The 23,276-nt window shown below is 37.6% G+C and overlaps 1 protein-coding gene across 1 annotated transcript in view; it reads left to right on the forward strand.

Moving 5' to 3' along the window:
* RAPGEF5 (Rap guanine nucleotide exchange factor 5) overlaps window positions 1-23,276 on the forward strand; it is a gene marked incomplete at its 5' end in the record, with an annotated part of 119,272 nt that overhangs the window by 87,384 nt on the left and 8,612 nt on the right. Inside the window, 9 exons of the mRNA XM_083376175.1 lie at window positions 728-818; window positions 3,087-3,231; window positions 5,228-5,325; window positions 6,603-6,633; window positions 8,716-8,794; window positions 13,939-14,088; window positions 15,758-15,855; window positions 19,418-19,540; window positions 20,241-20,419. Of these exons, the coding sequence (XP_083232301.1) occupies window positions 728-818; window positions 3,087-3,231; window positions 5,228-5,325; window positions 6,603-6,633; window positions 8,716-8,794; window positions 13,939-14,088; window positions 15,758-15,855; window positions 19,418-19,540; window positions 20,241-20,419 (994 nt within the window). The remainder of the gene's footprint in view (window positions 1-727; window positions 819-3,086; window positions 3,232-5,227; window positions 5,326-6,602; window positions 6,634-8,715; window positions 8,795-13,938; window positions 14,089-15,757; window positions 15,856-19,417; window positions 19,541-20,240; window positions 20,420-23,276) is intronic.

Genomic DNA, 23,276 nt, shown 5'->3' on the forward strand with positions numbered 1-23,276 from the left:
AGATGTTGGTCTTAAAACCAGGAGACTGTAAATTCTAGCCCCCCCCTTTAGGCATGCAAGCAACTGGGTTTGCCTTTTGACCAGTCATTCTCTCTCTCTCTCAGCCAAGCCCACCTCACTGTCTTATTGTGAGGAAAAGAGGGGGAGAAAGGAACGCTATAGGTGCACACAATGCCACATTTCAAGTTATCTTGCAATGAAGTACATTACATTTTGTGAAGTATTTAAAAAAGCTGAAGTCAATTTTATATGTGCTGTAGCAATTCACTTTCCAGTAGAAATTATCTCTTGTATATTGTTTTGGGAGACGCATATCTTTTGAAGCTGATATCCATTTGAACTACATCCTGGTCATGTAGAATCTAACAAAAGAGTAAAAGATATTTATAGATGGCAAAAATACTAATATAACAAAATAGAAGAATACTCATTCATATAAATTGTGTGATCTTCCAATTTGGACTATTCTATCTGTGGTTCTTGGTTGAATTGGGATACAGACATTAATTTTATTTTCAGAATTATAAATTTGCTTTATTTTAGGAAAATAGTTTTTATTTTAAGATTTATATATTTATCTTTAAATATTTATCTGACACTGCTCTTATATTTATTGTGCGTTTCTTACTGTCATAGTTTGACCTTTATTAATAATATGCTTACATAATACTTCAGTTATCTTGTACATTTTAAAAAACTGATTATTATTTTTCTTCTTTGTTTGTAGAAACTCTTCTGGATGACTTCCTCCTTACATACACAGTCTTCATGACAACAGATGACTTGTGTCAAGCTCTGCTGAGACAATATCCTTCTCTGTAGAAGAATAGGATTAGGGTCAGGCCTCATTGTATCAAATGATCTTTATAAGTTAGATATAAGGCAAATCTACACAGCTTCTTTGCCACTGTTAATGAGAATTTATTAATCATTGCAGTAGATATGTCTATGCTTATATCTCAGTTTTCCTCAATGAAAAGACAGATTTAGGATTACCAAATAATTTTTTTATTTTTTATTTTTATTTTATTTTAATTCCATTTACGGTATATCCCGCCCTTCTCCGAAGACTCAGGGCGGCTTACAAGCTTAGCAGTAGCCTTCATTCTATGTATACGCCTGCTTATTAGGGCTTTCACACACACCCCAAGCGGCATTATTACAAAGTCAGTTTAATTGCCCCCAACAATCTGGGTCCTCATTTTACCTACCTCAGAAGGATGGAAGGCTGAGTCAACCTTGAGCCTGGTGGGATGCGAACCTGCACTAATTGCAGGCAGCTGGTGTTACTTAAGGAGGCATTAGCCCACTGCTCCACCAAGGCTCCTTAATTTACTTCCATTCCCAATAAAAACAGTAATAACAGGCTCTTTTATCAATGATACCACTTTCTTTAATCAGCTTACAGGGATATAATACAGCTATTACTTTAATTTTCAGCATAGCCTAATAGCATTTGAGAATTTCACTGGCAGTGCTATATGACGTATAATTTTAATTTAATAAATTGAGATCACTGGTTATATTCAGAAATTATTTATTAATCAAATTTATATGCCACCCATCTCACTGTGTAAGTCACGCTGAATACTGATTCACAACGGTTTACAATTATAGTGAATTATGTTTGTGTTTTATTTATTTATTTATTTTTATGCGATTTGTATGCCGCCCTATCTCCCAAAGGACTCAGGGCGGCTAACAACGATAAAAACACAAAATACAAACATTAAAAGATATTAAATCAAATTATCCCATAAATAGTCCAATTAAAAACACAATAAAACAAAATTAAGAAAACTTCCCTTCCATCAGTCCAGGTCGGCCTTCTGAAAAAGCCATGTTTTAAGGTCGCGATGAAAGAAATGGAGATCCGGGGCCATCCAGAGTTCCAAGGGGAATTGATTCCAAAGGGCAGGTGCCCCCACAGAGTAGGCCCTCCCCCTGGGGGTCGCAGTCTACATTGTCTGGCTGACAGCACCCTGAGGAGGCCCTCCCTGTGTGAGTGCACAGGGTGATGGGCAGTCGTTCCTGGCAGCAGATGGTCCTGCAAATATCCTGGACCTAAGCCATACAGGGCTTTATAGGTAAGAACCAGCACCTTAAATCTCACCCGGAGGACAACCGGTAACCAATGCAGCTCATGCAGGAGGGGTGTAATATGGGAGTATCAGGACGCTCCCATCACAACCCACACAGCCGCATTCTGCACCAGTTGAAGCCTTCGGGTGGTCTTCAAGGGCAGCCCCATGTAGAGAGCAGTGCAGTAGTCTATACCGGAGGTAACGAGCACATGAGTGACCGTACGTAGGGCATCTCGGTCCAGATACGGGCACAACTGGCGCACCAGACGAACCTGGGCAAATGCCCCCCTGGCCACGACTCCTATATGATCTTCTAAACTGAGTCATGCATGCAGGAGGACCCCTAGGTTGCGCGCCCTTTCAATGGGGAGTAACACCTCTCCCCCCATAACCAAAGATTTATTGTTATCATTTCTGTACAAAGAGAAAAAAATAAGATAAACTAGATTATTACTTAACTCTGTTATAATATTTGGGAAATTGCAATCCCTTGCAATGTTTTCTTTATCCAGATATAAGATGGGAACCTTCTATCCTGATCTTAGAGGGAAGATGGAATGGAAATGTAAAAAACAATTGTATTAATAAATGCAGTAACTATAAATAAAAGATGGGGAAAATAGAAAAAAGTTTAGAATTTATTTTTTAAAAATATGTAAATAGGGAATGCTACTATCTTATATTTTAACCTTAACCTTCAGCTTTAGATAATTCCTTCCATCCATTACTTAGTATGTAAGAAAGTTTTTTGTTGTATAATAAACTTTACCTTCTGATAAGAGACACTTTCACATATTACTTAGTATATAACAAAGGTTTTTTAAATTATTAATGAATAAACCTTACATACAAATGAATATTTGATTTTTTTTCATTATATTTTAAAGCTTCATCAGAATCAATAATTACTCTAAGCTGCTTACATAAATTGCAATAATTGTATATTCGGGCAACAGTGAAAAATTGTGTTGTTTTTGAGATTTCACCTTAATTTACCTCCACTTATTGTGCTAAGAACCATCAAGACAAGGATGAAATTGTTGATGTTCCCTGTAGAAAGCAAAAAGTCTTGCATTTGGTATCACACTGGACTTCACTCTACAAAGATTGGTTGCATGAAGATGAGCATCTGAAGCAATTTCTTAAGGTATGTTTATTTAAATACTTTCTGTATAGTACAGTGATTATAATTTTTTTTAAAATCCAAAAATGCACCTTAATCTATGCAACCTGTAATCAGTGGTGGGATTCAAATATGTGAACAACCAGTTCTCTGTGTGGATGCCCCTTCCAGAAGTCCGTTCTGGGCCTGGGCAACAAAAAATTTGCTACTGGTTCTGCTGAACTGGTTCAAACTGGCTGAATCCCACCACTGCCTGTAATGTATTATTTGAGTTAAGCACACTTACTGGATATAGGATCAGCATTTATAATGTAATATCTCCTAAAATTCTACTGGATGCTTCTAGATGAAGAAAACGTAGCCTGCAAATAATTGCTCTTCTGTTATGATCTAAAAGTGCACAATTAATTTTGATTCCAGAATTCAGAGGAACTGGTGTTCTAATAATGTGTTTATACATTACACATGTAATGTCCATGGAGTGGTCATGAAATCCTTTACTTTTCTTAATTTTTCACAATTATATGAAAGGTGGAAAAGGGGATTGTAACCTTATAGACAAAAAAGAGGATTAAGATGGAGTAATAAATTTTGACCTGTTGTGAAAGCACATAGATGATAAAATAGCTGTCACAAAATTTAATAAATTATGTTCCATTAAATTAATAACAACTCTTAGCAACGATATATTTTCTCCAAGAAAATTTTCTCTGTCACCAACTTGCCCACTATTATAGCCTTCCTCAGAGAGTCTGCTGAGTATTTTCTTTTGTCTGGTAGGTGATTCTAAAAGGAAGAAGCTGTCTATTGCTTTGCTGTTTTCATTGTCAGTTGAGAGGCTTTTTTCTTATTTGTTCTTCTTTATACTTAATCTGGAGCATTCAAATCACTTGTATTTTCAACTGTCGGAATATTGTCATCATCCTAGCACAATTGTTGAGTTCCTTCCTCCAATTTTAAAGCAATATTAATCTTACTCTAATTCAGCTTCCCTCAATATATGTTTTGTATATAGGTTGAATAGATGAATAAAACTACACGGCAGTGTTTCACTTCTTTGCCAATTTACAACCAGTCTTTTACACCATGATGCTTTTTCAATTGTGCTTTATATGAGGACAGCAGTGGCGTAGCGTGGGTTGTCAGCACCCGGGGCAAGGCAAGTAATTTGCGCCCCCTAACCCGTGGATTTTAGCACTCGAGTCTGCACTGTCCCTCCCCCAGATAGTCCCTCGCTCTCTCTCCGCACCGCACTGCACGCCTGGCACCCCCCTCCACAGTGGGCGGCGACCCGGCAGCTCGGATCGGATTCGCACAGCCAGCACTGCAGTGAGAGAGAGTGAGTGAGCCAGGCAGGGGCAGAGAGCTGTGAGTGCGAGTGCGCCCCCCCAGATGTTGCGCCCGGTGCAGCCGGGCCCCCCCTGCACCCCCCACGCTACGCCACTGGAGGACAGTGAAATGTTCTGGGATTCTTATTTTCTTAAGAACAGTTCATATCTTAATATAGTCAGTATTGAAGATCTTTCTATAATCAGCAAAGCACATAATGACTATTTTTAAAGTATTCTTTGAAAAGGTTTTTAGTTACTCAGCATACATCAGCAATAAGGTAAGTAAGATACTGCCTTTCAAGATAACTAATATTGACTGGTGGTTGTGTGCCTTCACGTCAGTTTCTGACTCCTGGCCACTGCCTGAACTACTGCCTCAGTTTTCTTGGGAAGGATATTTGGAAGTGGTTTGCCATTGCCTTTTTCCTAGGGTTGAGAAAAAGTGATTGGCCCAGTGCTACTGAACTGGCTTCATGCCTAAGGCAGACTTAAACTCATTCTCTGCATTAAACCACTACACTAAACTGGCTCTTTAAAAAAAAACACCTTTAAAAACCCTCTTTCCAACCTGAAAATCTTAACATGAAACATTTGTGAAGTATTGCTTTAACTGGATTACTGCAAAGCTGTAGCATATATTTCTTTGATTCTTTCTCCTCCCCTTTTCTCTCAACTTCCTCTTTCCTTAGACACTATATAGAAATGTGTTAGATGATGTGTATGAGTACCCTATTTTGGAGAAAGACATGAAAGAATTTCAGAAATTACTTGGAATGCATCGTCGTCAGTAAGTTTTTCTTTGTCCTATTTTTTATTTCTTCCTTTAGAGAGTTATAATTAGGGTTATAATGGGGGTTTTTGTGAGTAAATATTACCAAATGGTCTGGTTTCAAGTATTTAATGTTTGTATATGTCAAGCTTTGGTTTTGTATAGTTTACAAGGGAAAACCTGAAAGAATAAGTTTGATACACAAATTATTATTGCAATCTAGTAGTCCATTCTTACTGATAATGTAAAAAAGCTTGTTAGAGAGCTGTTAGATTAAAAATAATATCAGCATGAGAAGTAGATAGAAGGTTGTTTGAACAGAGTTTTAATATATGGCACAAATTTAATTTTTTTCCTGCAAGAATACTGAATGATCTTCATCAGTTTTGTTGTGCACAAATCTTACTTCTTGTCTCTTTCAAGCATGATTTATGAATGAGTACAACAAAAGAGTGATTGCACAATAACTATTAACTTTATATTTTCAATGGAGTCATCAGTTGTGTTTTGGTTTTTGAGATATTTGTCCACTAACTTAAATGAACAGAATGTTGATTTGACAGGTATTAACAAGTCAATATGCATTTTTCTCCCATCACACATAAACAGTGCTTTTATATAATTATTATATGAACACAATTATATTTGCTTAAATATAATTGCATAATTACTTTTATATCAATACTATTATTATAGAATTTCCTATTAAATATTGTCAAACAAAAACTGGCTGGAAATAGTGCTGTATTATGTGTAATCTTTAATATATTTTAACAAGTAAGTAGCACAATATCCTGGAGGAATATTGTCCATGGGGTCGCGATGGGTCGGACATGACTTCGCAACTAGCAACAACAAAGCACAATATCTATGTAGGGCTGGAAAAAATCTTGTCTGAAATTCAGAGAACTCCTGCCACCGAATATTGAAAATACTGGACAAAAAAGAATCTTATTCACCCTTAAATAAGACTGGAATGTTTAGTTTTTATGTAGGCAATGGGTTTTGTGTAAACAAATGCTATAAATATTATTCTTACCAACGATTACTGCCACAACAATTGCTGTTACAGATTACTACCTAATAACAATGTATAGTAATAAGTGATATAATTAGTCATACATAATAGTAACATAGCTAGAGTCAGTGTGGTGTATTGTTAAAACTGTTGAATTAAATGTGTGAAGATCCAACTTCCAGGCCATTACATTCTATGCCCCTTGTTAGTAGAATCTAAACCAATGTAAAAGCATTTTTATTAGAAAGATGAATATCATACATATTTTTTCTTTTAGCACAGTTGATGAATATTCACCTCACAGAAAGGTAATATGAAAAGATGCTAAAATTATTTGTATTCTAATTTAGTAACTTCATGTTTCTTTGCCTTTGATTCTTTTAATTAATGAAAACAAATAGCCAAAATAAATAAATAGGCAAACTACACTTTTCTGCTGGCATTATTAAAACTGTTTGCTAATGATGTGGCTCTGCTTCCAAGCATAGAAACAAAGAGAAGATGCTTGTAGCAATATTAACGGGTAGTTTGTTTGCATGCATTGTGGACAAGCCAAGTAATTTTTCTTGTAGATAATGTTGAATCGAAATGGCTTTTGACAGCAAATCTGGACAAACATATTGAATGCAGCTGTTAGGAGTAATGACAGAAATAAAGAGTATATACTAGTATGTCTTTACCTGTGTAAGTAATATATCCCCAAATTTAGAGAAATTACTGTTTAAGTGTGTTCTTGTCAGAAAATTTTATTTATGTAGAAAATTTATATGGCCTCCCAAACCATTCCTAGTGATTCTGGATAGCTTACAAAGATAAAATGCCAGTACAACCCCCAGTACAAAAGCCAATAAATCACTTGATAAGTTCCATATCACTTTGGGGTCCGCAGGCCTATTGGCAGAACTGTATCTTCAGGGCTCAAACTGGGGGGGCAGTCTTATCTCTACAGGGACAATATTCCACGGGGAGGGGAGCCACCAGGGAGAAGGCTTTCTGATTTCACTAGCTGGATCTCCTTAGAAGAGGGGGCTCATAATGTCCCCTGCTTCCTTGCAGTGATGAATTGGGTAAATATGACTGGGGAAAAAACCGTCCTTCAGATAACCTGACCCCAAGCCATCAAAGGCTTTAAAGGTGATAGCTAGAACCTTGAATTGGGCCTGGAATCAAAGCAGCAGCCAGTGCAGTTCCTGCAAGAGAGGTGACACATGTGCAAATCTTGGCTTGCACAAAACCACCTCATTTTGAACCGATTGAAACTTCCAAATACTTTTAAGGCCAACCCCATGTAGGGCACATTTGCAGTAGTCAAAACTGAAGGTGACTAGGGTGTGGTTAACAGTAAACAGTTTTCAAAGATGAATTCAGTCATTCCAGAATGAAATGGTCCCAGTTACCTCTTATTTGGATCACTATAACACTCTCTACATGGGCTGCCATTAATGAGTATTTGGAACATTCAACTGGTGCAAATTGAGGGTACACAAGTAGTTAATGCTGCCAGTTATGTAGCATGAGTAAAATCACTACAGTGGGAGCTGCATTGGCTTCTCTCATGTTTCCAGATGCAATTCAAAGTGTTGGCTCTCACCTTTAAAGTGGTACATAGCTTGGAAGTGGGTATGTAAGGGAATGTCTTAGTTTCTACCCATCCAATTCAATATAATAGGTTGATTGCAGGTCCCATCAGCCAAAAAATGTTGGCTGATAGGGTCCAGGAGTTATATCTTCTTGGCAGTAGCTCATGCCCTTAAACATCCTTCTTTTGGAGCTTAGGATGGCCCTGACCATGTTAGTCTTTTGAAAGGCTTTAAAGATCTGACTATGTGCCTGAATCTGGGTTCCCAAATATGTTAGGGTATGGGTGTCACGTGATGTGTTGCGATGTATTGCGACTTTTTTTTGCATTGCCAGAGCTGGGGTGGCGCAGCCTCTGCATGATGCAACTGGCCTGTGGGCTGGCAGTTTGACACCCCTGTGTTAGGGGCTTTATTATCTGGTTGCACTACTAATTTTTATGTAATTATCAAGATAATTTTTTGTTGCCTATAAATGCAATTTGTAACCATTTTTTTGTTTTATGCTTTTAATTATTGTGACATTGCCTGCCTGCATTAAATTGGATTGATATGGGCACCAACAGAAATTGAATGAATGAATAACTAATAAAATAAAAGTATCAGAAGCAGAAAACAAAGTTTCAGTAATGTTCTCATAAAATTTTGTGTTTGTGTGTGTGTGTGTTCATCTTCACATCTTCTATTTTCCATGAATAGAATGTGAATTTCCATGAATAGTTTATTTTGACAAACTGTTCATAGACTTTTTTCTTTGATTCCTTTTTTTAAAACATCCAATAATTTTGGCATTCTTTTTTTTTAACTCTATAGCATAAAGCCATTTTACATCAATACAGCCTTAAGCAGAACTGGCTTCAGACGAGACAACCTGTGAATGAAACAGAAGAAGGTAAGTATGAACAAAACACAAAAAGAAATAAATATCATATTAAGAGCATCTGCTGTGGTAAGGACCTGATTCTTATTCCAACTTTTCCCTCATCCTTCCAGTCACAATGTCCTTGTGGAGTCAGATGGATTCTGTTAAATGCCAGGGTTGTGACCTTGTTTCTCCACAACCTGGGGGTGGGGTGGGGAAAGAGCGAAAGCACATGACCAGTATAATTGGAAACTGGTTTGGGTTGAATAATGATGAAAACATGCCTTTACCTGAAATCTCCCCAATTGGATTTTGGATAGTGCACCAATTTTGACTACATAATGGGAGAAGGGACGTGGGAATTTTTCAAGTATTTGTTCATTTCTGCTATGACAACTATGGGTTTTTCCCAAGGCATCACAACTTAACATTGAGAGTCACATGTTTGATATAGTTTTAATCTTGGAACAATGATATGGGTTGTAAGTGGAGGACATTAACAACTGTGCTATATCATAGTTTGTCTGGGAAGATAGTCCTGTTAGATTGGTCTGTCCCAGGCATTTTATGGATTCATTTGGCTTCCAACAGGCCCTTGGAGAGTTTTCCAGTGACCTATAGTTGTCTCCATATGGCCTCTGCCAGTTTGCTTATATTTTAATGCAAAATGTTGTCACTTTGCAGTTTCAGACAATCTAAATTCTTGCAATACTTCATTGGCTTCAAAGAATTAAGAATATAACAGTTAATACTGTTTTTGTCCAAGTAATTTTAAATGTGTATTTGTCTAAATTGTCAAATTACAATTATCTCAAAATTATGCATGATCTGGGATCAAACTTAAACTTCCACTCTAAAATCTTCCAAATGTATCTTTCAGTCTTTAATAAGTGAATTTTGAATAAAGGACAAGGGATCAAGTAATAATTTTTAGTTGTGCTCATAATGGTTTCTGGAAAAAACCCCACTGGTAGTTCATGTATACACAAACATTCTTAAAATATAAGACCAATGTGAAACTTGAAAATCCAGAAATTAACTCTCCTCCTTTATATGTATAGATAGTATACGGATGTACAAAGTAGAATAACAAATGGGATAGTTCCATCCAATAAAACTAAATACTTATGAGGGATAAGATCCTTCTTTATGTTTGTGATCATGTATGTGCCTAAGTTGTATTCATTTTAACAACAATTTTTCTTTTTAAATCCATTGGAATATTCACTATTGATATCATTATTATTTTGTGTACAAGACTAAAATATTTAAATCAGCAAATACATGTTTTATTAGAAATATTGCTACATATTTATTCATGAAAGAAACAATATTTTAAAATTTCAAGTTTTGTTACGTCCAACAAATGTACAGTATTGGACCTGCTTCACTTAATTGAATAATGTGAGAGTTTAAGAAATTTGTACCATACCCTGAAATTTAGGTTAACTGCCTTTACCATTATTAGTGTTATGGGTGTTAATGTTTACCTTTTATTCAGCTCTATCATTCACTCTATTGTATTTGTTTCCTGAGTCACATTGCTAATCCATGATTCATCTCTATTCTTCCTGTGATGCATTTCCTGTTCCTGTTCTTATATTTCCTCTCTCTAAGAAAGATGGCTTTTGCACAGTGATGCCTTGTATTGTATTTACTGACTCCACATGAAACATGGTGTCAGAAGTGGGGCAATTGCTAACAAAGTCTTTGATTTTGCCTTGCATGTTAGGCCGATAAAGAGTATCACAAGCTTGTCTGTAGCAGGCCTCACCCCCAATGTGGCTTGAGTATATGCGCAATAGCATCTCTGCTCTCAGTGACTTTGGCACTATGACTCTTGAGCCCTTGTATAAGATACCATCTTATACGTTGATCTCATCTCTGAAGGACCAATATTCCCTCACAATTGCAGGAACTGCCTCCTTCTCATCTGGCCACCCACTCAGAATGATAACCTTCATTGCCTGTAAAGTTGCATCAGTGTCTGTGCGCTGCTTGAGCTGACGTAGCCACTGATTTGTGACTGTGTCAATCAAGTCTGCTTGACTGACTTCAGGAAAGAAAGTTTGTTTCTGTTGCAACCAACAAACCGTATGATGCTTGTGCTCTCCTCCAGGTGTCACCTGATCTGATGTAGCCCTGCTCAGGATATCACTGACATACATTTCACGTCCTTGGCAGATTGTCAATATAGATTTGTTCAACTATGCAGGAAAAGATTTAAGGTGCTGGTACTTACCTTTAAAGCCCTACATGGCTTAGGCCCGGGATATTTGCGGGACCGTCTGCTGCCAGGAACGATCTCCCATCGCCCAGTACGCTCACACAGAGAGGGCCTCCTCAGGGTGCCGTCGGCTAGACAATGTCAGCTGGCGACCCCTGGGGGATGGCCTTCTCTGTGGGAGCACCAGTCCTATGGAACCAACTTCCCCTTGAGCTCCGGATGGCCCCGGATCTCTGGTCCTTTCGCTGTGGCCTTAAAATACTTCTTTTCCATCAGGCTGACCTGGACTGACGACAGGGATTTTAAAATGTTTTTTAATTTTTAACTTCAATTTTAATTTATTTTATTGGGGCTGTTAATTTAATTCTTTTTAACTTTTGTATCGTTGTATTTTATTGTTGTTAGCCACCCTGAGTCCTTCGGGAGATAGGGCGGCATATAAGTCCCAAAAACAAACAAACAAACAAACAAACAAACAAACAATAATAAATAAATAAATAAATAAATATTTAGATGATAGATAGATAGATAGATAGATAGATAGATAGATAGATAGATAGATAGATAGATAGATAGATAGATAGAGTGCCTGATACTAGCTGATCATTATTCAGACTTTTGGAAAATTGAACTTCTTCCTGACTTGTCTGCTGAAACTACCATTAAGAGATGCAAGGCTCAGTTTGCACATTATGGCCAACCAGATAAAAGTGATCTCGGATAATGGCTCTCAGTTTGCAAGCCTACAGTTTAGGAAATTTGCCATTGAGTGGGAGTTTGAGCATGTGACTTCCTCACCATATCATCCACAAGCTAATGGCAAAGCTGAATCAGCTGTGAAGATTGTTAAGAATTTATGCAAGAAAGCACAAAGTGATGGTAAAAAGCCATGGAAGGCCATTTTACATTGGAGAAATACTCCAACTGAGGGCATGGACAGTAGTCCGGCACAGAGATTGATATCAAGGAAACTGAAGACCTCCTTACCAATGGCAAATAACTTGCTTGAGCCCTCTGTGATACAAGGTGTCCCAGAAAAGTTACTGCTTAAGAGACAGTTATTCAAGGCAAAATATGACAAACCAGCCAGATATTTGCCAGAATTGAATATTGGAGAATGAGTTCATATGAAACCACTACTTGGAGATCGAACAGGTCGCTGGAAAATGGGTATCTGTTTACAACAGGTGGCACCACGCTTCTATCTAGTGGACATTGATGGAACTCTCTCTCATTGCAATTATGTGGATCTGCATGTGGTGAGCAGCCTGACTCGCAGCTGACAAGCCCGATTCACCTGGTGTTACCGGGTCACACTTACCCACTGGCAATAGGGAATGCATACTATTGATGCCAAAGACCCATACTAATAATGGTCCTGAGCCAGCCAGCCAGTGGTGGGATTCAGCCAGTTCGCACCAGTTCGGCAGAATGGTAGCTAATGTTTTGTTGCCCAGGTCCATAATGGACTTCTGGAAGTGGCATCCACACAGAGAATCGGTTGTTCACATATTTGAATCCCACTACTGGAGCCAGCATACCTGCCAGCAGTCAAATGCAGAATGTCCCATAAGCGGTGAAAAGAGCTCAGCAACTTCAGTGAGATCGGAGAAACTCTTAGTACAAAGAGGGCCAGACTTCACCCATAGTGGCAGATGTTCACAACCATCCAACAGACTCAACCTATAGGAAGTGTTGTTACTGGTTCTCATCCAAAATTTCATAACGTTGTTAACACGAAAAGGGGAAGATGTTATGAGTCTTACGTTGACCTTTTATGCAGCTCTATCATCTCTATTGCATTTGTTTCCTGTGTCGCATCGCTACTCAATGATTCATCTCTAATGTTCCTGTGATGAATTTCCTGTTCCTGTTGTTGTATTCCCTCTCTCTCTAAGAAAGATGGCTTTTGCACAGCGATGCCTTGTATTGTATTGACTGACTCCACATGAAACAATTAGTAAGGCTCAACATTCTCCTGCATATAATAATTTACCTGCTGCTATCTTTAAAATCAATAGGCCAGTGGTTCCAAATCTGAATTAAATATAAGAAGTTAAAAGATGTCTTTGACAAGGTTCACAAAATATGGATGAAGTAATAACTTCTTTTATAATACAGTCATTTGAAAAAAAAGGCATACTCTTTTTGAATACTATGCTTTTACATATCAGGACATAATAAAAATCATTTGAGTCACAGCAGTTCTTAAAAATAGGTAAATAGTTATAGTTATAGTTATAGTTTATTTGATTTATATACCGCCCTTCTCCTTGGTAGGGACTCAGGGCGGTTCACAGGGCATATATCAAAAAGAGAATACAAAAATTAAAAAAGGAATTAAACCCATGCCCAATAAAACAGTGGTGCAAATTAAAAACAATTAAAAACCCATAATCCCCCATCAGGCCAGACCAGCTAATTCGAACAGGTGGGTCTTCAGGCCCCGACGGAAAGTTCGGAGGTCTGGTGCCATCCGGAGCTCCACCGGCAGTTGATTCCATAATGCCGGAGCCCCCACAGAGAAGGCCCTCCCCCTGGGGGACACCAGTCGACATTCCCTGACTGGCGGCACCCTGAGGAGGCCCTCTCTGTGGGAACGCACAGGGCGGAGGGGAGTCGATGCCGGCAGCAGGTGGTCCCCGAGGTATCCCGGACCCATGCCATGTAGGGCCTTAAAGGTCGTAACCAACAGCCTCAGATGAACAACACATAATGTACATGATGACATATTACACCAAGTCATCATTTATTTTATAGAAATTACAGCTACTCTGATCTTTAAGCAGATTCATTTTTTTGAATCCAAATCCTCTAGTAACTAATTTCTTTTATCAAAGAATGACTTTGATAATGACAAAGCCATCTAAAACAGTGCAATCATTAAAGTTTTTTTATTTTCAATAAGAATTTCTTTTGTTGATGAAAATGATTTTCCTCTCCACAGTTTTTTGCCGTGTGTATATAACAGAACATTCTTACATCAGTGTAAAAACTAAATTATCCACTTCAGTTCAAGAGATTTTGAAAATTGTAGCAGAGAAGCTCCAACATTCTCAGGAACATCTGGCTCTAGTGGCTCTTTCATTCTCTGACGGTAAATGATACTCAGCTATTTTTTGGTTTCTTATCTGAAAATTATTTTCTAGTGCAGATGTAGCTCTCCTCCTGTGGGTCCACAGCTTGATGACCAAAGTTAAAATAAAGAGCTGTTAAGCAGAAAGTAGTTTCCATGACAACTACTAATACTTTAATTCTGCTGTATAACACATTCCACTTCATTTCTACATTGAAAAGCATTTTACTTCTTCAGAAACATGTTGTAAGGTTTGCAATTAGAGATAACTGTAGACAGGCAGTTCGTAATTTAAACTACCTGTATAACAAAAATGCACTCTGCAAAATGGATTCCTGCGTTGAAGTAATCAAATGGTATTTACATATGAAGGCAAATTGTGTGGAAATATTACTTTCAGGAAATGAATGTTTTCTAAAATAAAGATAGTCCTTGACTTATGACCACAACTGAACCCAAAATTTCTGCTGCTAAGAAAGAAATTTGTTAAGTGAGTTTTGCTTCATTTTACAACCTTTCTTGTCACAGTTGAATCATTGCAATTCTTAAGTTAGTAACACGGTTATTAAGTGAATCTGGCTTCCCCATTGACTTGGCTTGTCATAAGGTTGCAAAAGGTGATTGCATGACCCGGGACACTGCAACTGTCATAAACATGAGTCAGTTGCCAAGCATGTGACCATGGGGATGCTACAACGATCCATAAGTGAAAAATGCTCATAAGTCACTTTTTCAGTACTGTAGCAACTTAGAATGGCCCATTAAATAAACTGTTGTAAGTCGAGGACTACCTTGACTTTTTTAAAAAAATTAAATCCTTAGAGTTTAGATATCAATATGTAAAAATAAATTATGTGTTCCATTTAAAAAAAGACAAGTTGTTTGCTTGTTGAAATAAATTATACTGCTCAAAAATGCCCAGTCTTAATCTATTGATCATCTTGGTCCCAATGTTATGGGTTCAAAAAAGGCTATAGTTGTAAATGTGATATGGTTAATCAAAATACTGCTGGTGCAATTTATTATATGAACTACTTTTATTACCCTGCAAATATTCTACGCGGTGGCTCAGTGGGTTAGGACGCTGAGCCTGTCGATCAGAAGGTCGGCAGTTCGGCGGGTCAAATCCTGAGTGCCGCGTAACAGAGTGAGCGCCTGTTACTTGTCCCAGTTTCTGCCAACCTAGCAGTTCGAAAGCACGTAAAAATGCAAGTAGAAAAATAGGGACCACTACGGTGGGAAGGTAACAGCGTTCCGTGCGCCTTTGGCGTCTAGTCATGCCGGCCACATGACCATGGAGACATCCTCGGACAAACGCTGGCTCTTCGGCTTTGAAACGGAGATGAGCACCGGCCCCTAGAGTTGGAAATGACTAGCACACATGTGCGGGGGAACCTTTACCTTTACCTTTAAATATTGTAAATTCTTTTCTTTTTGCTAAGAAACATTCTTTATAACTATCCAAGGTATTTGTATTCTCCATCTCCAAGTCTAGCAGTCTTGGGTAGTACAAAAACTAGGTTATTACATTCTGTTCTTAATTCAGCATTTGACTTTTCCAGCCTAGGGAATTGTTAAATAAAAAGTTGACAATAAAATTTCAGTCCTGTGTAGTCTTATGAAGATACTAGATTTTAGTTTAAAAATATGTTTTAATTTCTTACTATGATTCTTTTCCCTACTCTTAAAGAAAAACATGAATTGCAACCAAATGACCTAGCAATCTCCAAATCTCTTGAGTTATCTGCTCGTATGTTTGTATTTCAAAAGGATCTGACAGATACTTTGGTAAGTTTTTGTGGCTCTTGTTCTTTTGTGGTTCTTGTGGCTTGACGTTTTCAACTGTATTAACTGTATTACTCTCCTATATACTCAACATGAGAAGAGGCTAGGGAAATCATTAACTAGGCCATTTCTCCCTACCCTATGACTTCTCCAGGTATAGGGAATTCTTGCTGGCGCTAGGAGAGCCACGAACCTCTTGCCAGCACTAGGAGAGCCGCAAGCCTCTTGCTGGCGCTAGGAGAGCCACGAGCTGCATGCTGGCGCTAACAGCCTCATTTGTGGAGCGTGCATGCTCACAGACCCGTTTATGTGCATGTGCACGCAGCCACATTTGTGTGGGTGTGCATGCGTACATAAAGGTCCCTGTCTCCCTTTCCCACTGAGCAGCCAACCCAGAAAGGTTGGTGACCCCTGCTTTAAATACCCAAAAAGCCTTAGGGCCCCACAGTGAATCACTGCTAGGAATCTCTAGTTAAGGAAGAAAAGGAATTCAGTCAGGTTTTGGCTAGGAAGTGTGAAGGTGCTGACCTCAGTCACGGCTGAAAGTTATTTAGTGATACTTAGAATTGCAATAGGGTTCTTTTGTATATTATCTTTTTAGACTGTATCGTGTGCGTGTTATTTTAGTAACTTTAATAGAGTTGATTTTGTTTCAGTCCTGGAATTAACTAGTTGTCCTCTATCATTTGCCTCTGCTTTGCTGAGCTCAGTTGTTGTTTTTTCTTCTTACTGTATATAGCCAGGCCCAGATAGAGGAGAATTTCCCAAAAATCTGTGTAGAAACTGATGTATATTATTTATTTATTTAATTAATTTATATACCGCCCTTGTCCCGAAGGACTCAGGGCAGTGAACAGGGCAATACATAAAAACTAGATACAAAAATTAAAAATGATTAAAAAGTAATTAAACAATGCCCATAATAAATTAATACAGATTAAAAATTGAAGTCCATTAATAAAATCCCACCCCGTCCCATCAGGCCAGGCCAGCTTGTTTAAAGAGATGGGTTTTAAGATCGCGCCGGAAGGAGCGGAGATCGGGCGCCATCCGGAGCTCGACCGGAAGATGGTTCCATAAAACCGGTGCACCCACAGAGAACGCCCTCCCCCTGGGGGCCACCAGTCGGCATTCTTTGACCGGTGGCACCCTGAGGAGGCCCTCTCTGTGGGAGTGTACTGGGCGGATATAAAGGAGTGGGACTAATGTGGAAACAAGAAGACCCCCTTTACTAATCACTGTTCATCTACAGGGATGAACAGAACCAAAACATCCCAAAGGAAGGGCTGAGGGTGTCTATCTCCCTTATTATATCATTTTTAGAAAAATAATTGCAAAAATTCAGACTCTATTTTCCTGAAGTATTTACAATCAAGAAAATCTGTTATAAAGTAAGGAATATTATGATGGTATGAGACATGAATTTATTAAATCTTTATTAATATTAAATGATACTCCATATGAAGAAATGTTTGTTTTAAGTCCTATGTTACAGTGACATATGATTATTCAAATTACTAACTGGCTGCCCTCTTATCATTCTTGCATTCCACATTGCAAAAATTGTTATTGTAACTGTATTGAAGGAAATATTAATGGAGATTCTGAGTCATCTTTGGTATTTTGATTTTGGTACATATTTACTATGAAACACATTCAGTTGAATTTAGTGGGATATATTTCTGATGTAGAGACAAGTCACATGATTAATTATACAGTAATAAAAAACTATTAGAGTACTATTAGTACAGCATGCTTATTTAGGTTTTAGAAAAACAACTTACAATTTACTTGCAGTAACTTGTCATTGGTATGACAGATTTGAGATGCTAGCTTCAATATGGTCCTCGTGTATCGTATTGATTATTATTTTTATGTTTATACAATTGCAAATATAGAATGTGCAAAATGATTTCCAGAGTTTGAGGCAGGAACTTAGGATAGACTGTAGACTTACCTTTTCAAAGGTTTTACCAGTGTGAGGAATAAAAATTCAACTCCAGGGGTGTTGGAAAACAAAACAAGTTTTATTAAAGCTTTTGCAAAACCTGGTGGATCTCTTGGTAATTGCAAACCCCAGAGTCCACACTTGAATCAATTTTTGCAGAGTTTTTATACCCTGTTCCGTAGAATTATGCCACATCCTTCATAGCCAGATCAGTGGATAGCCTGGTTGAGTCACATGATTTCTGACTGCCTAGCAACCAGACCCTCCAATTATTAGATCAAAAGATCCTTTTTTTCCTGTCTTATCGCCCTTCCCTTTTCTGTGGCATGATTTGTAGCATCCTGCTAACTAAGGGTGTAGCTTATCTACAAGGTAAACTGCTATCCAAACTGGATAGTTGCATTTATAAAGGATTTACGTTTTCCCTTGTTTATCTATAAGAATGCCTGCTTTTCATATAGAAAAGCTATGTGTGTAACAGAGTTCATGCTTCAGTTAAACATGGCTACACTTTGGTTCATAGTTATACTTTAAAATATTAACTCTAGGCAGTTTTTTTTAATAAAGAATACACCTTATATAAATTGAATAATATGTTATTCATAAGCTATACACTGTTCTACAATAGTGTGCACTATTCTATAAGTATGCTTTGAGTCAGTGTATATACTTCATCTCTATTCCTCCAGCCCACTACATCTCCTTTCCTAAAAGTACCTTAGCTAAGTGCCTCTATATGGCTATTCCGCTAGCAAAAATGAAAAATTATAACATGTACATTTCTTGTGTACTTCACACCAGCATATAAGGAACAACAAGGAAAAGACCAATGTATAGCGGAGTTCAATGTGTGGCTAAAAGAGTGGTGTAAAGGGGAAGGCTTTGTTATATTAGTCATGATGTCTGCAGCTGGTCCAATGAAAAACTGTTCAAAAGAGATGGTCTGCATCCATCAAAGAAAGGGACTGAGGCACTTGGCATTTAAATTCACAGACTTTCTGGAGAAACATTTAAACTAAACAATGGGGACAGTGAGTTAATTGATATAGAACATTTCTGTCCCCAGCAATCTAAAACTAATAGGGTTATCAGTGCATGTAGCGGTTAAATATGAGCCAGAAATGTGCTGAAGCTGCCAAAAAAGCCAACACAGTTCTAGGCTGCATTACCAGAGGGATAGAATCAAGATCATGTGAAGTGTTAATATTACTTTGTAATGCCTTGGTAAGGCCACACTTGGAATACTGCATCCAGTTTTGATCACCACGCTGTAAAAAAAGATGTTGATCAGTGGAACAGCTTGCCTCCAGAAAATGTGAATGCTCCAACAGTGGAAATTCTTAAGAAGACAACAGACAACCGTTTGTCTGAAATGGCATAGGGGATTGGACTAAAAGACCTCCAAGGTTCCTTCCAACTTTATTATTGTATTCTACTCTAGATGTTTATCTTCATGGCATTCCTAATGTAATAAGTAAATAAGACACATGCTGTTGCTCTTAATATTAAAATTAATCAGGGGCCATAATGATTTCAATGCAAAAATATTTAAAACATTTCTTTGGAGCTCTCTTTGAATTATATCTGCTTACTTAAAATGTGTGTTTCTTGATTTAGATCCCTTTTGCTGAAAATGAGGAAATCCACCAACGATCAGTGAAAATTCTGGGGATTAACACCTGGGATCTTGCTTTAGAATTAACAGTTTTTGACTGGAATCTTTTCAATTTGGTTCATGAAGTAAGATGATGAATTTGCACGCTAACTATAATCAGTGCTTTGTTTAGCTTTGATTAATTACAAAAAATTTTTCTCATATAATTATTTCTTTGTAATTATTTTGGGTCATTCCACAGGCTTATTGCCAAATATAGCTGTATGTATTACGTCAGAGTTCCCCAATGTTTTTGGTTTTGCAGAAGAGGGGCAGGAGAGGGGATGGTTCCATGTGTGTGGTGGGCAAGTGTGTAGGTGCGCACAACTCTATTTGCACAAATGGGCACATGAGCCTGCTGCTCATGCAAATGGAGTGCACACACTCGCCCCCTGCTCATGTGAGTGGGGATGTGCATGCACTTGCCCGTCATTTCCACATCCTGGTTCTGAAAGGCTCAAGGCCCGGCAGTAGGCCGCAGCCTGGGGGTTCGGAACCTTTCTGTTACTTCTTTGACAAAAAAGAAAAATAGATTTCACCCAGTTCTCAAAAGCTTTTCAAACTGAAATCAGCAGTGACTAATAGATATTAAGTCACAAACAATCTGATTATTAATTTTTTTTATAATAATAGTATAGTTGCCAAATTACTTTTCTGAATCACTATAGATTTGTTCAAGTTACTAATATGGGTTATCTGACCAAGCAACAATAATTACATTTTTCAGGTTATTAAATTAAATTAAATTCTAATTTGCCTCTAACATTCTTTTAAATTGTCTTCCAGCAAGAACTGATATATTTCACCTTCAGCCGACAAGGAAGTGGGAAAAACACTGTGAATCTTAGTCTTCTGCTTCAAAGATGCAATGAAGTTCAACTTTGGGTTGCCACAGAAATACTCCTCTGTAACCAGCTCTGTAAACGTGTACAACTAGTGAAAAAGTTCATTAAAATTGCTGCTCAGTAAGTTAAAAATTAAATAAATATTGATAGCTGTTGAATCTGCTCAACAAGGGGTAATGAAAGAAAATATTCTATATTTTTGACTTTGCCCATTGAAATATGCATAGGAAAAGCTATGCGTGGTTAAAGAATTATGTGCCAAAATTTGCTGCAAACTGATAATTAGTATATATACACAATTTATTTCTCCAATTGCTTCTCTTTTTGATGATGCTTCTCTAGTGATGCTAAGCAAAGTCCTACTGAACTACCAACTATTATTAAAAGTATATTAGCTTCATTTCATTTCATTTCCTTTAATTTCTTCATGGCCTATTTTGGTTGTATACAGTGGATATAAAAAAATATCTATATGCCCCTGTTAAAATGCCAGGTTTTTATGATGTAAAAATCAGATCAAGATAAATCACTTCATAAGTTTTCCACTGTTAACATAAGTTACACAATTCAGTTTAAAAACAAATCAAAATCTTTTAGGAAGAAAAGTAAGAACAACAAACTTACAGTAACATGGTTGCATAAGTGTACACAGCCTTAAACTAACACTTTACTGAAGAATCTTTTGATTTTATGAATAGCACACAGTCTTTTGGGGTAGGAGCCTATGAGGCACATGGCACATCTTTTCTTAGGAACCTTTTTCAATTGGATTCAGGTCTGGGCTCTGGCTAGGCCATTATAAAACTTTGATCATCTTCTGCTGAAGCCATTCTTTTGTTTATTTGGGTTATTGGGTCATTATCGTCTTGAAAGGAGAAATTCTTCTACATCTTCAGCACATCTTCAGCAGGAGAGGCCTGAAGGCTTTGTGCCAAAATGACTGAAATTTGGAACTGTTCTTAATTCCCTCCATCTTGACTAACTCCCAGTTCTAGCTGAAGAAAAGCAGCCCCAAAACATAACACTGCCACCAACATGCTTCCCCGTGGGTATGATGTACTTTGGGTGATTCACAGTGTTGTTTTTGTACCAGACATACCTTTTGGAATTATGGTTAAAAAGTTCAACCTTGATCTTATCAGACCATAACACACTTTCCATATGCTTTTGTCAGACTTGGTATATGTTTTTGCAAAATGTAGTTGAACTTGGGTGTTTTTCATTGTAAAAAAAGGCTTCCATCTTAGTCACCCTACCCCACCACCCAGACATATGAAGAGTATAGGAGATTGTTGTCACATATTATACACAACCAGTACTTGCCAAAGATTCCTGCAACTCCTTTAATGATGCTGTAGGCCCCTTCTTTCATATATTGTGGAGGGACATCCAATTCTTGGTAATGTCACTATTGTGCCATATTTTTTCCTCTTGTTGATGATTGTCTTCACTATGTTCCATGGATTCCCTTGGATATATTTTGTTCTGACTGATATCTTCCATCAATTATATCTCTTTGATCCTTTGTAAGCTCTCTGCAGACCATGGCTTTTGCTGTATGAGTCAACTGAGTAAATATCAGAAAGATCCTACTAAAACAGATAAACTTTATATGGGCTTGATCAGAATCATTTTAATTAGTGACAGAGATATACTGACTACTATTTAGTATCCATTTCAATGTAATTGGATAATTCTGAACACAGCCACATCTCTATTTATGGGAATACACTTATGCAAACACATTATTGTAAGTTTTTTATTCTTATTTTTCCCTTAAAAGATTTCAATTTGGTTTTTTTTATTGAATTGTGTAAGTGTTAGAAATTCTGGTCTGATTTTTTTTTTTACATCTCAGAAACCTGGCATTTTAACTGGGGAGTATAAACTTTTTATATTCACTGTACTTAATCCTGCCAATTATACAAAATAAGCAATGTGAGCAATGTGCTTACAAAACATGAACACAGTGTTCATATGAAGATTAACATTACAAATAAATAAATAGACATTATGACCTGAAACCAAGCCATTTTGCATAGCTCTCAAATTTGATTATTTAATGTACAGTTGATTTTGAGTATTTACATTTCCAAGTCTGATTTTATAATGTGCAGTATACAGACATAAGGGACATGGTGGCTCAGTGGGTTAGGACGCTGAGCTTGTCGATCAGATGGTCGGCAGTTTGGCGGGTCGAATCCCGAGTGCCGCGTAACAGAGTGAGCACCTGTTACTCGTCCCAGCTTCTGCCAACCTAGCAGTTCGAAAGCACGTAAAAATGCAAGTAGAAAAATAGGGACCACTACGGTGGGAAGGTAACAGCGTTCTGTGCGCCTTTGGTGTCTAGTCATGCCAGCCACATGACCACGGAGACGTCCTCGGATAAGCGCTGGCTCTTCGGCTTTGAAACGGAGATGAGTACCGGCCCCTAGAGTTGGAAACGACTAGCACGCATGTGCGGGGGAACCTTTACCTTTTATACAGACATAAAAATTAGCCAAGAATTTTAAAAGATTGTCTGTTTTATCATTAAAATTTTAGAAAATGTAAAACTAAACATAATGAATTGAACATCAATAGTTTTTGTATATCAGCGGTCCCCAACTTTTCTAGCCCCATGGACTAGCAGCAGCGGTGGAGAAGGGAGGGGATGGTTTTGTGTGCAACCTAGATCCTGCAGATGCGCAAATCAGACTTTGTGTGCTTCCCCACCATTTGTGTAGCCTGGTTCCCAATCATGGCCTGGGCTGGTACCATTCCATGGTCTGAGTGTTCAGGAAACTTGTTTCATATATTTGTAAATTCTGTTCAGAAAAGAGGTGTTAAAATATTAATATACATTTTCAATGAACTATACCTAAGTGGAAAGTCATATTATATTCAAATTTTTTAAATTCTTTGTTTTTAAAAATAACTGTAAATATAATTATAATTTCTAATAATTATCAAAATACTGCTATCTTTACTCAGTAAA

This window comes from Vipera ursinii (genome assembly GCF_947247035.1).
Source record: "Vipera ursinii genome assembly, chromosome: Z".
NCBI lineage: Eukaryota > Metazoa > Chordata > Lepidosauria > Squamata > Viperidae > Vipera > Vipera ursinii.